The following is a 15,697-nucleotide window of genomic DNA, read 5'->3' as shown; positions in this document are numbered from 1 at the left end:
TTTTTCCAAGCAGATTCCTGGGAGTGGGCATATAAATAACAGCACAAATGATACTCCAGAAATCAGTGCCCATAGGGGCTAATTGAGAAGTGACTGCTTTTATCAATTGTGAATTTCTGAAAATCAAAGGATATCTGGCCTAGTTCTGATGTAACTTTTATGGAAGGTGTCTACCTATGTAATGAGGCCAGCACTGCTGTCGCCACCCTTGAAATTCATGGGCCACTTAGAATCTCTTCGTGGTGGCATTGACCCATGCTGCCTGTGGGACTGTGTCAGCAGCTGTCAATGCAAATCATCTAATTAACCTTCACGACCTGCCACCAAGCACACGGACATCATTTTCCTGGATTTACTTACTTTTGCTCTTTCTGGTGCACACCTTTGCTCTTGCCACCCATGCTCTTTTCTTCCCACAGGCTTAGATACTTGCAGATTCTTTGGCAAATGCTTTAGCATGTTTTGTGAAAATAAGAATACGTGCATCTCTTCATATTTTCAATTAAAGAGCACAATGCAATATTTCCAACAATGCAATATTCTCTCTTAACCATTTGCACCTATTCTGCTAAGAAGTATCAAGGCAAAGAAGAAAACTCAGATGTTCCTTGTCGGAAACGTAAGGTTTTGCATCTTGTGTCCCAATGGATTGCCCTCTACAAAGACTGGTTACATGAAGACGAACATTCAAAAATGTTCTTAAAGGTAATGTAAAACTTCAAGATATTCTTTGATTCCAAATGCCTAATTTTATTTTCAGTTCTGTACTTCAAAAATCCTTTTGTAGGTGGCAGTCAAGCAGCTTTTTTGTCATATTCAAGGTGTGATTCAAAGAAAATATTAATTTGTTTTTATTTATTTTTTAAAGATTCTATTTATTTGAGAGAGAGAGAGTGAGTGAGCAAGGGAGATCACAAGCAGGAGGGTAGGGCAAAGAGGGAGAAAAAGACTCCCCACTAAGCAGGGAGCCTGATACAGGACTCGATCCCAGGACCCTGGGATCATGACCTGAGCCAAAGGCAGATGCTTAACTGACTCAGCCACCCAGCTGCCCTGTTTTGATTTTTGAGGCCTGCTATTCTATACATAGATAAAAATTTTTTTAATTGAAAATAATCCATTATGAAAAAAAATGTAGGCAGTCAGTTTTACATTTGCTAATTTAAGGTTATTTTATATAATTCATGGGAATTTTGATTACAGATGAAATAGTTAAGGTAGATAAAACATACAAGCCGGGCTTGGAGCTCAATCCCAGGACTCTGGGATCATGACCTGAGCCCAAGATGCTTAACTGACTCAGCCACCCAGGTGCCTCAAAAACTAATGTTATTTTCAAAACAACTGGGTAATAAGATTCAGTCCATTTTTTTTCTTTCCAAGTGACTATGTGGGTATTATTTTTTAAATATAGAATAGGCATGAGAATCTCGAGTAGCCTTCCAGGTGTCTCTAAGTTTAGCATTGACTACGTATGGCCCCTGACAGCTGTGAGAAAGCCACACAGTTGAGTGAGGAGCTAGGAGGCGGAATCCCACCTAGGATCTCAACTGGTATTGGTTTAACCCCCTCATGATCCTTCATTCCACCTGTTCCCTCAGCAGGTTAACTGTCATCCAAATCCTAGTCCTGACAGGATAGGCATTTCAGCCACCATTTTTCTTTCTTCCCCTGCCCCACAGACCATATACAGGAACGTGCTGGATGACGTCTATGAATATCCAATACTTGAAAAAGAACTGAAAGAGTTTCAGAAGATACTTGGAATGCACCGTCGCCAGTGAGTACCTACACCTTTCCGTATTACAGTTAATAAATAGAGTAGCAAAGGTGATAGAATCCGAGTGTCTTACAAAGTTCATTTTGAACACTTTGAATCTGGGATCCCTTGATTCCTTAGCTTTTCTAGTAGTGAATTGTGTATTTTGCTTTTATATCAAAATGAATGAATACAATATCAAGCTTATTGGCTATTTTTTCCACTTACATGCCGATTTTTAATTTTTATTTATTTTAATTATTTATTTTTATTAACATATAATGTATTATTAGCCCCAGGGGTACAGGTCTGTGAATCATCAGGCTTGCACAATTCACAACACTCACCATAGCACATACCCTCCTCCCCAGTGTCCATCACCCAGCCACCCCATCCCTTCCATCCCCCAACCCTGTAGCAACCCTCAGTTTGTTTCCTGAGATTAAGTGTCCCTTATGGTTTATCTCCCTCCCAATCCCATCTTGTTTCAATTTTTCCTCCCTTCCCCTATGATCCTATGCCTTGTTTCTTAAATTCCACATATCAGTGAGATCATATGATAATGGTCTTTCTCTAACTGACTTATTTCACTTAGCATAATACCTTCTAGTTCTAGCCACTTCATTGCAAATGGCAAAATTTCTTTTTTTTTTTTTTTATGGCTGCATAATATTGCTATTTTTTTTTTACACTGTTTGATACCATAGAAACCAACAGAGCTAGAACAACCTGGATACATAAAAACAATTCTTTAGTAAGTTATTATTTAATTTTAAAAGTGTAAATATTTAACTTGTCATTTAGGGGGCTCATAGCTGTCTTTAATGGAATAGGGAAAAAAAAAGTTTTAGAAATAGGTTTCGGCAAGTTATGAAGCATTTTTTTTTTCAAATGTTTTTTTTAAATTATTATTATTTATTTGACAGACAGAGATTACAAGTAATCAGAGAGGCAGGCAGAGAGAGAGAGGAGGAAGCAGGCTCCCTGCTGAGCAGAGAGCCCAATGTGGGGCTCGATCCCAGGACCCCAAGATCATGACCTGAGCCGAAGGCAGAGGTTTTAACCCTCTGAGCCACCCAGGCACTCCAAGTCATGAAGCATTTTTAAAGCTCCATCTTATGGATTCCCTGGGGCTTCTATATCAATTTAGAAAGATTAAAGAAAACCATTTACTCCCTGACTTTTGGTATGTGTAAGTATCCCCAAGGTATCTCTCATTAGTCTTTCAGATTGCCAGCACCTGATTGACCACTAATTCTCCTTACCAATATTAGTGAATGAAAACATGAGGTCATTATTCAGTTTTCAGATAGAGCTGCAAACTTAATCTGAAAGGAAAAACTGTTCTCCGATTTGCAGTGTACTTTCTATTTAGTAAACATGAAATGCACATGTTGTCAAATTGTGAGAAACTTCTATGAAGATTTCAGCAGTCACAGAGGCATTTCTCATAGAAAGTGTTAATTTAGGCCTTTCAGATGATTAATTTGAGACTTCAAGCCTGACCTAATTTTAGTAAAGAGAGATCCTATTGCAAATTAACTGTCTATATAAATTAATTTTAGGGCACAAACAAATCATGTAACAGCTTTAGTCCTCAGTCATGAAAATCACATTTAGAAATTCAGAAATGAGATGCAGTATGGGACAGTGTTAGAAATAAAGTTGGGAATTTAGGTGATGTTCCTTTGTCACGGTCTACACTGTAATAAGTTCTCAGCACCTAAAATGAGAATGAAAATGTGAACAAATAAATGAAACAGGAAAGAAAAAGCGAGACAACCTTTCCATCAAAATAATCCCCCACGTAAAAGTTGGTCTTTGCTATAAGGCAGGCCTGGTTACCCTTGGGAAACTTTAATTCATGGGTTAATGCATTTATATGCATTCAGTACATTAATGGAACTTAATACATCCCATTTTAAAAGCTCAAATAAAATGAGAAATAATAGATTGAAATAAGAAAGTGATATAAGAGATGGTTTTTGCCTCTTTGGTGAAAGATTATGAGTTATCTCTAGATTCTAGAAAAAGGTTTGAGCTGGGGATCTACAGAACATCCCCTACTTCCACCATACACAGAGACATTCTGGAAAAGTTGTGCCTTGATTAACTTAACCATCTGAATAACAAGAATTTCACCCAATCTATCAGTATATGAGAAAACTCAGAATTTCTGCGGACTGACTAAACCTAGTTCATCCTTCAGCACTCACTTTCTGTGCATAGAAAGTAAAATATACCCATTGAGCAGATAGCATCTTTTCTTTCTCATTCAGTCGAAACCCAGAGCCCAAGGTCAAGGGTGTTATACATAGGGACCTAATGAATACCAGGTTTTATCTTTCTGAAAAGCAAAATCATCTGCCCAGGGCCTGAAAATTAATCTTCTGTGGCAATCACTGCATTATTCTGGGTTTGGGACAAAGACTGACTTCTTTTCCTTTTCCTTTCAGCACTGTAGATGAATATTCACCACAAAGGAAGGTGAGGCAGACCTTTCTCTATCCGAAATGGGGCCGTCAAGTTGGGAGACCTTGCTTGGCCTCAGTTGGCCTTTCTTCATAATTAAAATGAACCTGCCTCTAGCAGACCAAGGGGTAGTCAGGGAAGCCAGGGGCTGTGGCTTATGTGCATTTCACGGCCTCACTTCACCTTGCTTGAGCCGCTGTAGATCCAGATCAGACGCTGGCCACGTGCCCTTGACTTGACATTCTGCATATTTTTGGAAACTCAGAGTTTCTCCAGTGTTCCCAGAGTGATATAAATTTTAATTTGAAACATTGATGTGAAAAAAAAAAAAAAAGAAGGAAAGAAAAAGAAATGCAGGCAAGAATCTTGACTGCAAGGGTAAGGAAGTCTCGTAATGAGCAAAAGGTTTGTACTTTTCAACCCGACAAAAAGGGAAAGAAGGAGTGTGTTTCCTATTCACCTTGAAGGGGAAATGCACAATGAGATGTCAGGCACACGTTTTGTAGAAGCTCATCTATCAGGTGGATAATCATAATGAATAATGTACTTATTTCCCTTAAGCGAGTCCTGGTGCTACAGCAGAAGCGTGCAACCACCTAAAGTTGCTTTGTTCCAAAGCGTGGTTAATGTTGGGATATCCCTCTCTAGCGAAGAATCTGTGGGTGTTTGTGGTAGCCAGAGGTTCAAAATCAGGCCAATACTTTCCAGCATGTTGCAGGGAATAATTATAGGAGCTTTTTGCATGCTCCTGGCTTTGGCCAAGGTCTGCTGTGTTGCTCAGCATCTTTACCTCCACATGCATGAATAGTGGTAACCCCCTACTTAGTCCTCTAAAATTGGATGGGTGGATTTCATATTTTAAAAAAATGAAAGAAAGAAAAATTGGCTAGCTCTTTTGGAACATGTTGTAAACAGCTGTGGTTTTCCAAAGGGCAGGAATGCATTCATTCATTGTTCTCTTTCTCGCTTCTCACAGAATAAAGCCCTTTTCCACCAATTCAGTCTTAAGGAGAACTGGCTCCAGCACAGAGGAACCGTGACTGAAACAGAGGAAAGTGAGTGTCGTTTTAACGAGGGTTTGGGGTAGGTGGAGTCGCAGTTAATCACCCTCATTCTCCAGCATTAACACATCAGCCCGCCTTGGAACATTTCCAGCCATCACAGCCCTGTGACCTGTGTCGAACACGTTCACACCCAATATGATGGTCGTTATTTTCTTGCTTCGAGTGTGGCCATTTTCTTCACCCTACACCAGTGTCTCAGGGGCCAAGGATGTTTCTGATTGGGAAGGGAGGAAAGAAAACTTGGAACAAGCGCTTCTTGACTTTCTCAGGGAGAGGTGCAGCATTGCCGGGAAGGTACTCCCTGTTCCTCTTGGCTGCTTTCTCCCTTGATCGGTCAGCTCGCTGTCTGGGACTGACTGGAAAGCCCATTAAAGCCGATATGTGGGGCTTTGGTGGGGCAGTCCCTGAGATGAAGAGAAGAGACTCTTGGCAAGAAGAGCAGAAGGACAGGAGTGTGGCCGAAATCCCCCTGCAAGACAGTGCTACGTGCCCAGACCTCCCACCCTCGGTCAGCACTCCCCAAAGCTCCCCGGTGACAGGGCTCGGACCCACTCTGACGATGCTTGCCCAGTAAGGGTGGGGAAGGGTTGATAACCTTTAGCCCCATGAAGGTGCTTCCTTCTATGTTACTCCCTTGTACCAGAGAAGGAAATGACTTCCTTCTGTGTGCATAAAGGTTGAGTCGAGTGCAGAGCCTGGGGAAACACAACCATGGAAACATTCACGCTCTTGTGACTAGGAGGTTTCTCTTAGAGCCCACCTCTCCGTCTGGGCTGAAATTCTAAGTGTGAACTCTTCCTGTCTGCTCTGCTTCTCACATACTTAAACAACAAAGTGTCACACCCAGGCTTCTGCTGCTACGGCGGGATTTGTGGAAGCTGGGAAAGAAATGACCTTACCTCCTGATTCCTTAGTTGTTGACCCTCCAAGCTGATTTGTCTTCCAGTTGAACCAGATAATTTCCCAAGCTGAGTTACAAAAAGTGGAAGTGTTTCGAGACCCCTGGCCTCATTTTGTTTATCTGTTTACGAAGCGGGTTTTAAGCTTTCCTCATATTCAGTGGCTTGTGCACTGGTTCTTGTCTTGCTCAAAAATTTGATTTTTCTGTGGAAGCAAAAAAGCTTTTGTTGCCTCTCACATGTCTGTGGACAACACATAAAACAACTGTTTGTTAGATGCTATTGTTTTAGTGACATACTGAACCAAACCAAGACCAAAATATTTTCCGTGCCTTCCGGTAATGTTTACTTTGAGGTTCCTACACATAAACTCATTTTTCTTTTGCCTCATCTGCCTTTCTGTGGGAAGCATTCCTGGGCTTATTTTTGGGGGGGCCATTTAAATTGCATGTAAGATTTCTCTAGGAACTGCGCTCCCCCTTTGTTTTTTTATTTTTTTGCAACATGGCAGAGAAGAATATTATCTTTGTGAAAGAAGCTAGTATTTTATAATTCAAAGTAGCTGCTGTAAGAAACAATATATCAGTTATCTCCACTGCTATTTAACAGATTCTGCTCTCAAATCAGGAAGAAAATCTTTTCCAGGACCCCAAGTCACCCTGGTAGTGATGATGTCCTAGTAATAATTATTTGCACTGCATACAACAAAAAGGATATTAAAAGGGCTAGAAATGTGCCTTTCCTTTGGAAACCAGACTCACCCACATCTTGATCAGGGACATCATTATTAAATGATCAAGATGCCTGAACACAGAAACCATGGCAAACGGGCAGATTTTTTTATATAAGCTTAAGAGAGCTCCAATAGCAAAATGTGATGTTCCTGATTGAATCAACAGTGACTGTCTGGAAATGGAGTATAAAATAAAAATTTATGAGTGAGATATCTTAATACAGTGCTTTGGGAAATCTCAGTAACCCTCAAAGAAGGGACTCAGAGCTATAAGTTATGTACGCTCCCCTGCACCCCACCCCCTGTGCCATGGTCAGGCTGTCTCCACCGAGGCTGTCTCCACCGTGAGCAGAGCACGTGGCTTTTGTAACATAGGTCTCTCATTCCAGTTTGGGAAGCCTAAATCCTTGGCGCACTGATTCACCAGCTTTGTAACGTCTGTATCTCCCGCGTGGCCAAGCACCTGTTTTTCTATGGATGCCCTCAGGCACCCGAGCGCAGACATAAATATGTAAATCAAGTTGTGTAAGTTTTACACTGAAGAGAATAGGCTGGTAGATGCCTTCATTTGGAAATGTCTGTACCTCAGGTCTCCAGTTCCCTGTTGACTAACGATTCTTGTGTTGTATGCAGTCTTTTGCCACGTGTACATAACGGAGCACTCCTATGTCAGTGTGAAGGCCAAAGTTTCCAGTACAGCACAGGAGATCCTGAAAGTTGTGGCAGAAAAGATCCAGCATGCAGAAGAGGAGCTGGCTCTGGTGGCTGTCACGTTTTCTGGGGGTAAACTGTTTTCTGTCCTGGAATATTAATCTTTCCCCGGGTCGCCTCTGAGAGGAGGAGAGTCGACATTTTTATAGAGTAAACGCACGGCTTGTCCCTTCTGGGTCCGCAGCTGGGTGACCACAGGAACAATAAGAAGCTGCCTGGCAGAGGCGTTTCCATGACAACAGCTGGATACTGTGGGATCCTGAATTTCCTCCCCAAGAACGGATAAAGGGCCATGCCAGTGTTTTGAAATATATTATAAAGCTTTTCATATTTTATACTCTAGATAAGCCTACTTTCATATTTAAATTAACTTGGGAAATTGCTAAAGGATGAAATTACTTTAGGAAGGAAAAAGAAAGACAGCCTTGAACTAGTCGTATTGCTGGCTGACAGTTTAATACTTAAAAAGACTCCCCGTTGAAGGAAATAAAAACTCCAATAAGCTGAAAGCTCGCAGGCTGTGTTCGTTCAGGTGGACGTGGGGAGTAGCTTTTCCTTCTGCTGGGCCTTATTTATCCTCAGAGAATGGTTTATTGTCTGTTTTGAATAAGATCACACAGATTACAAGCTGACACTATTGATCTACGTGACCTGAACAGACCCCTTCGTTTTCACTGGGGCCTGTCAGATCTCAATGTTGCTGGCCTCCTTTTTGGCTTACAGTCTTTATTTAATATCTCATTAACCCTGAGAAAAATACAAAGAAAGTGACTTAGCATCAGTAGTTGAAAAATGGGAGTACTGTGTGAACCAGTCAACCAGAGATGGGGCGAGAGGGAGAGGGGGGAGCAGATAACCAGCGTTCCTGTTTACCCTTTGTTACCAGGCTAGGGGAAGGAGGAGAAGATCACCAAGAATTTAACTTGGTGTTAAAGCATTTCTGTGACAGAAGCAGGTAAAACAGTCCTATAAACTAGCAGATGACATATGCAAACCGCCTAGCCCCTCTCCCTGGGCCCCTCGAGAGTCCCTCCTCCCTCTCAAGGGGCCCTACTTGTGCATCCCATCAAAACATTATCTAGAGAAAAAGAGCAAAAGTGGAAGAAACATCTGGACTACATGAATTTTAATGTGTTGAATTTTTAATAAAATATTTCAGGCATTCCAGTTAGATACAATTAATGTGTATTATGTTTCATTTTAAGTGACCAAAAATATTAAGTGATTCTAAATAATATTACACTTCATCAAAACCATCATTTGCCTCTCAAGACAGTACCGTTACAGAAAGTCGTCATTGGGTCCCCACTGTGGAGGAGGAAGGACCCTGAGAGAACTTGGTAGCACACCTGAGACCCCCCCTCTCCCTGGGGGCTGACTCCGAGTCAGCCCAGAGCCACGCTTGAACCTGGAGAGTAATGAGTAGCTGTTTTACTACTCAATATCTATTTGATGGCCATGAAATACCATTTTTACACTCTATTAAATTAGATTCATCAGGGAGGCCAATGTTGTTCTAATGTATATAGACTCATTGCTAATCTAATGTAGAAATATCAGCGTATTTCTTGAATTATCCCACAGATTTGGATATGTGCCATCATTTCCCATCAATTAGTACTTTTATCTGGTAAGAACCTTTCCGCCCATAGCTTAATAACCTCTAAACAATAATGCTCTATGAAGAAAAAGAAGGAAAAAAAAGTGTTGAATGTATTCCTTGCTCTAGTTACCTAATTTTCAGTAAATAGTCTTTTAAATACTACTTCAAAATGAAATTACAGTGAGATCTACTCTTATTTTCTTTTTGTCAAAATAAGTTTAAAGATATTGCGAATGTGGTAGGTTTTGTGGATTTTTCTAAAAGGACTGGGGCTGTTATCCTCATCACTTTCAGTAGGTTTCTAGCTGTTTTATACCCAGAGTAGGTGTAATGTATGTAGTAACAGAAACCTACCTCTCTATAGTTTTTCAGAGTTTAAAATTCTATGAGCTTTAACTTTCAGAGTGTAGTGACAAACCTGAAAATAAAAAAAAATATTTCCCAGAAAGTGGAAAAGTTACTCTCCGAAAGTCATGGCATTTTATTCTGTAGCAAGAGCAGAATGGCTCTCGTAAATTCTGATGTAGGGTAGACATGAGCACACACAGGGCTGCAAGAAATTGTAGCTAGAGAAAGAGGGAGGAGAGATGGAAGAACTTTGGAGCCCAGCCGTGTGGGACCATTTACCACACACGTCAACGGCCTGACATGAAAGTGCTATTGATCTTCATAATGCTGGGTCATAAAGAATATATTGGATTATCATTTGTGTACTCTGTATTAAGCAGAAATGTTCAAAACAAAATTTGGCCTTTGAACTGATTAAGTTATCTAGAAGAGGATACATGGAATATAGTATTCCCCAACCATGCTAGGTAGCTAAATGAAGCTGATTATGTTACAGTGCAATAAACTTGAGGGTTAGTTTAGTCAATTCGTATCTGTAATTTGCAGTTTGGAGGAGGACATTTTTTTACAAAGAAGTCTATTGAGTTATAAGAGCACTCCAATGATGGTAGAAAAATGGCTGAGGGACAGGAATAATTTGTAACAAGGGAAATAGAAGAATACATGAAGAACACTCAGCTTTTCCAGTGATCCAGAAATTTAAAATAAACTGAGAAATCTATTTTTGGTTTTAGCTAAACAGCAAACTTACCACCAGGAATGATCAATGTTGGTTAATGTAAGAATTTGAAAGCAGTTTGGCAGTTTGTATCAAAATCTTTTAAAAAGTATTCATTCCCCTTTGACCTAGTAATTCCATTTCTGGGAATCTATTTATAAAAATCATGTATGAGCAGCCAACGATTTATGCATTAGGATGTTGACTTCAGCAGTATATATTACGGCTGCTGTAATAATAGATCCCATTTATCAAGCCCCTATTAAGTACCAGACCCTGTGCTAGTATTTGCATATATTTTGCCATCTCATTAGTATGACAAAAACATTGGAAACTATTAAATTGGTCAGCAATAGAGGAAAGATTACATGATGGTATAATGGACTGTTATGTAACCGGTTTAACATGATATACATAGTTAATTTTGACAAGTGGATAAGTGCTTATAATAAAATCAGAATATAAAACCACATATGGAATAACTACAAATGTATATGTAGGTATCCATACTAATTATGAAGCATATGTGTAAGTAATTGCAATTATATGTTGTAGTTGTGGATGTTGTTTACACACATTAACATCAAGAGCAGAATAAAAACATACCCAAATATTACCAACATTACCATCCTGTGGTTATCTGAGAGTGATGGGATTTTTTTTTTTAAGATTTTATTTATTTATTTGACAGAGAGAGAGAATGCAAGCAGGGGAAGTGGCAGACAGAGAGAGAGGGAGACTCAGTTTCCCCGCTGAGCAAGGAGCCCAACATAGGGCTTGATTCCAGGACCCTGGGATCATGATCTGAGCCAAAGGCAGACTCTTAACCTACTGAGCCACCTGGGCAACCCCAAGTGATGGGATTATGAGTGACTTTTACTTTTTTCTCTAAACTGTTCTGTGTTCTAAAAAATGACTAAATATTACAAGAAGGCATTGCAATATCCACTCTGTGGATATTGAGCGGTGATGTCCATGGTACCATTGGTGCCATTGAACAGAGTATGCAGATCTGAATTAAATCTGCATTCTATTTGCTTTTAAATATTTTTCTTTGGCAATTTTCACTCTTTAGGTATACTGTGCATGCCTACTACTGTTCTCATGTTTCTAATTACTTTTTTTTTTTTTTTAAATAAAGAAAAGCATGAACTTCAGCCCAATGACTTGGCCAGCTCCAAATCCCTTGAAGCTTCGGGTCGGATATATGTCTACCGAAAAGACCTAGCTGACACTTTGGTAAGGACTTTTAGCCTTTACTTGAAACACAGATGGCAGACTAAAGTCATATTTTGTATGTTTTATAGTAAATGTTAGAAAAACACATCAAACTACTTCCTCCTCTAGCCAGCAATACACCTGGCAAGCAACACTGCCTTTGCAAATCAAAAACAGGTACACCTTGAAGAATCCTAAGCCTTCCTAGGTCAAAGCCTGCTTCTCTCGGGCCTCTGACATAGGGGATGTGAGAGAAGTGACCCCCCTGCCCATTAATCTTAATTCCATTCCTTCTTTTTTGGTGGATATGAGGCGATCAGGCTGAGAAATGTACCCTGTGCAAATTTAGTGGGAAAGAGACTCTGTATTGTTTCCATCTCTCTGGTGCACTTTGAGTATACCGTTCACTGGAAGAAAGGGACAATTATCAGCCTTCCCCATGTAAAATCAGCTCATAACTATGGTCTATGGGATGCCAATGAGGAGTAAGAGTTGGAAGAAATGTAGAACCCGCGCTGTAAGTTACTTTCCATTTTAAGTGTAAGAACATTTACACCTAAGCAGATGACTTGTCACTATTACCTTCCTAAAAACCTCAGCCTTGTGGTTGCTTTCTGCCTGGTAGGATCAGGCCTCAGACCTATATCCATAAAGAGCAGGCCCTGCCAGATGGTGATGGTATCCTCGAGAGACACGGTCCTAGTCTGTTTCACGGAGCCAGTCACTGGCATGGTTCTTTCTAGGCGACTCCTGTTGTGTTTATAATTGAGGAATGTGTATACCACATGGGTTAACCAAAATTGCTTATGATAAAAATATTTTATGTAAAATCATCCACAAGTATCAGCCTACCAGAATACTAATCTTTGTCACTTCTGGCACTTACCACCACTTAGGTGCTGGGTAATTTACCTACGGCATCTCATTTAACATTCCCAGTGACCCTGTGAAGTTCAGAGAGGCAGAGTCCCTTACTGTAGCTTCCAGCAGCCAAGGAAGGGGAAGTGCTAGGACTCCAGGCTAGGATTCCAATATTATTGGCCTCAGAAGGTCTTGCACATTCCTTTCATTTGTATGTGATGAGGGGGCAAAGCAGAGGGAAACCTGTCTGACTCCAGCCTCTCTGCTTTGGAGTGTCCTTCAGCAGGTCACAGGTCCCGTGTCTGTGCATGACATAATTCTGCCAGTGAACTGTTACCAGCCAGCATCCTTGAATAGACAGTGAGACTGTCTTGGCTTTAACCCTCCCTAGGGAGGAGGACAATCTACCCTCTGGCTTCCTTGGAGCTCCTGGGTGATGGTAGAGATTCACACTCTTGTCTTCCATGCCCTCCTTCCTCACGCTACCCACAGACTTCTTTTCAGTTCCCTGCTATGCACATCCCGTGCGCTCTCCGACCACCAACCAGGACCTGCTTCAGAAGAGCAGAAGGCAGGCCTGAGCAGTGTCCTAGTACAGGACGTGGGGGCTCTGAAGTATGTTCCCGGATGAGCCAGGTGCCATCCTGCCCTCGAGTGTTTCCACCACCAGCTCTCCATGCTGCCTGAGAGTTCCCTGTTGGAGTCCTAGCTTTCAGTGTTTTATCTCCAAAAGATTGCTAGTTGAAATGGAATATTATTAAGGGCAGGAGAGATAACATGGGGAGCCACTGGGCCTCATTCCACTTATGTATAGATGAGTTGCTCTTCTCAGAAGGCAGGCGTTAGAGCCCTGGATAAAAGGGTAGAAAAATAGACAGTGTTTGTCGGAGAGGGCCATAGACAGCCTTGGGTACCCAGAAGGCAGTACCAGGGCAAGGGGTGCATTTAGGGAGAAAAAGCAGGAAAGGTAAAAAGCCAACTGAAAATATCCTTACATCTCCAAATTAGTGTGCAGAGATTTATGTCCGTCTTCCCAGCTCTTGGCTCTCCCGCTGAATGCCTGCAGAGTAGTGTGGCACCTGTCTGGTTCCAGACTAGTCAGGCCGCGAGAAACGTGAGCTTTCCTTCCCCCCCCAACCCCACTCAGTACTTGCACACGCGTTATTTCAGTCTGCCCTCATTGAGCTCCCCTTGTGTCCCACCCGGGGCTACAGGGACAATTTGTACCTTGACCTGCCCTGAAAAAGTCTGTGGAGAAGCTCTGAGAAGGTGTTTTGTCATTTGGTTTTTGTTTTTTGTTTTTCTTCTTCAAGTTAGGAAACCTTTTTATAACAGTAAAACTTGTGAAATGCTAAGAATTTCACAGTTTTGAAAGAGGAATTGGGGGCACCAGGGTGGCTCAATCATTAAGCGTCTGCCTTTGGCTCGGGTCATGATCCCAGGGTCGTAGGATCTAGCCTGGCATTGGGCTCCCTGCTCAGCAGGAAGCCTGCTTCTCCCTCTCCCACTTCCCCTGTTTGTGTTCCCTCTCTCACTGTGTCTCTCTCTGTCAAATAAATAAATAAAATATTTAAAACAAACAAACAAAAAAAACAACAAAAGAGGAATTAATATTTGGAACCTCTTCATCCTGTCATGTCATTTATTTTTGCGAAGTCCCATTGTTTTTTGTCCAAGTTATTAATAATTTTAATATCATTAACTACTCAAATCCAACCCTTCAAATGGGAGAATTTTTTTTCAGGTAAATGCTTAGCCAACATCAGCTCAAACTCATAACCCCATACCATGTGCTCTACTGACTGAGCCAGCCAGATGCCCCTGGAGAATTTGTACTTTAATTAGAAAATATCAAATATTTTGAAAAGATGCCAGATAGTTTTTAATAAATTCAACAGTGATAAAATATTTAAAGTTTTGATGGAATTTAAGGAAGTGCCATTACCAGACTCGCCCCTCTTTGTATAGGTAAAGCAACAAATACTTGAAATAATCATCCACCATGGGACATAAATGAAGTAACTTTTATTTTTTTATTTCTTGTTTAAATTTTTATCACTTCCCACAGGCATTTTAATAAAATTTGTAAGTGTGTGTCTGGGACGAGGCTCGTTAAACATATTTCCTGTGAAAATCATGTCTGTCTTTATTGAAGTACACCATGACATTTCTTTTGTTTGTTTTTATACTAACCTGCTGGCACACTAATTCTTACCAGAAGCCAAAGTGATTTCAGGGCTTTCGCTTTCATTACGCTGTCTGCCGGGGCAGTGTTTTATAATCAGATCTGTGGATGCGTGCACGTGTGGTGAAGTATCATTGATCACATTCTACTGTTTCCAAGGCTGTTTCCCAAATTGATTGTAACTCACCAAAGATGAACGGACCAGGAAAAATATTAAGCGCACTCAGACAAGATTACTTTCCTAATCTGGGCTTCTAGTGGCTTTCTGTGGTCAGCCAGTTCAGTGCCAAACATTTGGGAATTACTGAGGATCCTTTTGCTTCTTTCTGTTGGTTTAGAACCCATTTGCAGAAAATGAGGAATCGCAGCAAAGGTCGATGAGGATTTTGGGAATGAACACTTGGGATCTTGCTCTGGAATTAATGAATTTTGATTGGAGTCTCTTCAATTCAATTCACGAGGTAAGTAAGGAGTGAAAAGATAAAATAAATGCTAGTGCTATTTTAACTTTGCATTCTTTTTTTGAAAATAGATTAAATCATAGTTGAGATAGTTAAGATTTTATTTATTTATTTGACAGAGAGAGAGAGTGAGAGAGGGAACACAAGCAGGGGGAGTGGGAGAGGGAGAAGCGTGCTCCCCACTGAGCAGGGAGCCTGATGTGGGGCTGGATCCCAGGACCCCAGGATTATGACCCAAGTTGAAGGCAGATGCCTGATGACTAAGCCACCCAGCCACCCCTAACTTTGTATTTTTTTAAAAGAGTATTTGTACGTGACTCAGTTTTAAAAAGATCCATCATCTCATGCTGTAGTTCTGCGTAGGATGCCATAGCCCAAAAGATATTTGGGGACTTTAAATACATTAAATACAAACCTAGCAAAGTCAGACACGTGATCATGCTTTATGTGCTCCTAATATAATCATATGTGTACTGTAGTATAAAAGTGCTATATTTTTATATGTTTGAATACTTATGTATTTGCATAATTATGAAGATCTAATGGAATTGAAAAGCCATTTTACATTTGACAACTTTGATATTGATACTTTAATTTTTTTCCATAAAGTTCGCGGTCTTGTACAGAATCGTATTTATGCACGTACACATAGTCATTCTTTTCCT

The 15,697-nt window shown here is 40.7% G+C and overlaps 1 protein-coding gene across 2 annotated transcripts in view; it reads left to right on the top strand.

Annotated features, from left to right (window-relative positions):
* The window catches only part of RAPGEF5 (Rap guanine nucleotide exchange factor 5), a 221,861-nt gene that overhangs the window by 178,792 nt on the left and 27,372 nt on the right, over positions 1 to 15,697 (top strand). For both annotated transcript variants that reach the window (XM_059171333.1, XM_059171334.1), the window contains exons 13-19: positions 561 to 705; positions 1,683 to 1,780; positions 4,216 to 4,246; positions 5,208 to 5,286; positions 7,561 to 7,710; positions 11,449 to 11,546; positions 14,910 to 15,032. In XM_059171333.1, the coding sequence (XP_059027316.1) occupies positions 561 to 705; positions 1,683 to 1,780; positions 4,216 to 4,246; positions 5,208 to 5,286; positions 7,561 to 7,710; positions 11,449 to 11,546; positions 14,910 to 15,032 (724 nt within the window). The remainder of the gene's footprint in view (positions 1 to 560; positions 706 to 1,682; positions 1,781 to 4,215; positions 4,247 to 5,207; positions 5,287 to 7,560; positions 7,711 to 11,448; positions 11,547 to 14,909; positions 15,033 to 15,697) is intronic.

Source organism: Mustela lutreola, chromosome 4 (genome assembly GCF_030435805.1).
Source record: "Mustela lutreola isolate mMusLut2 chromosome 4, mMusLut2.pri, whole genome shotgun sequence".
Classification (NCBI taxonomy): Eukaryota; Metazoa; Chordata; class Mammalia; order Carnivora; family Mustelidae; genus Mustela; species Mustela lutreola.
Note: the sequence above shows the minus strand (reverse complement) of the source record. Positions and strands in the feature narration are given on the sequence as shown.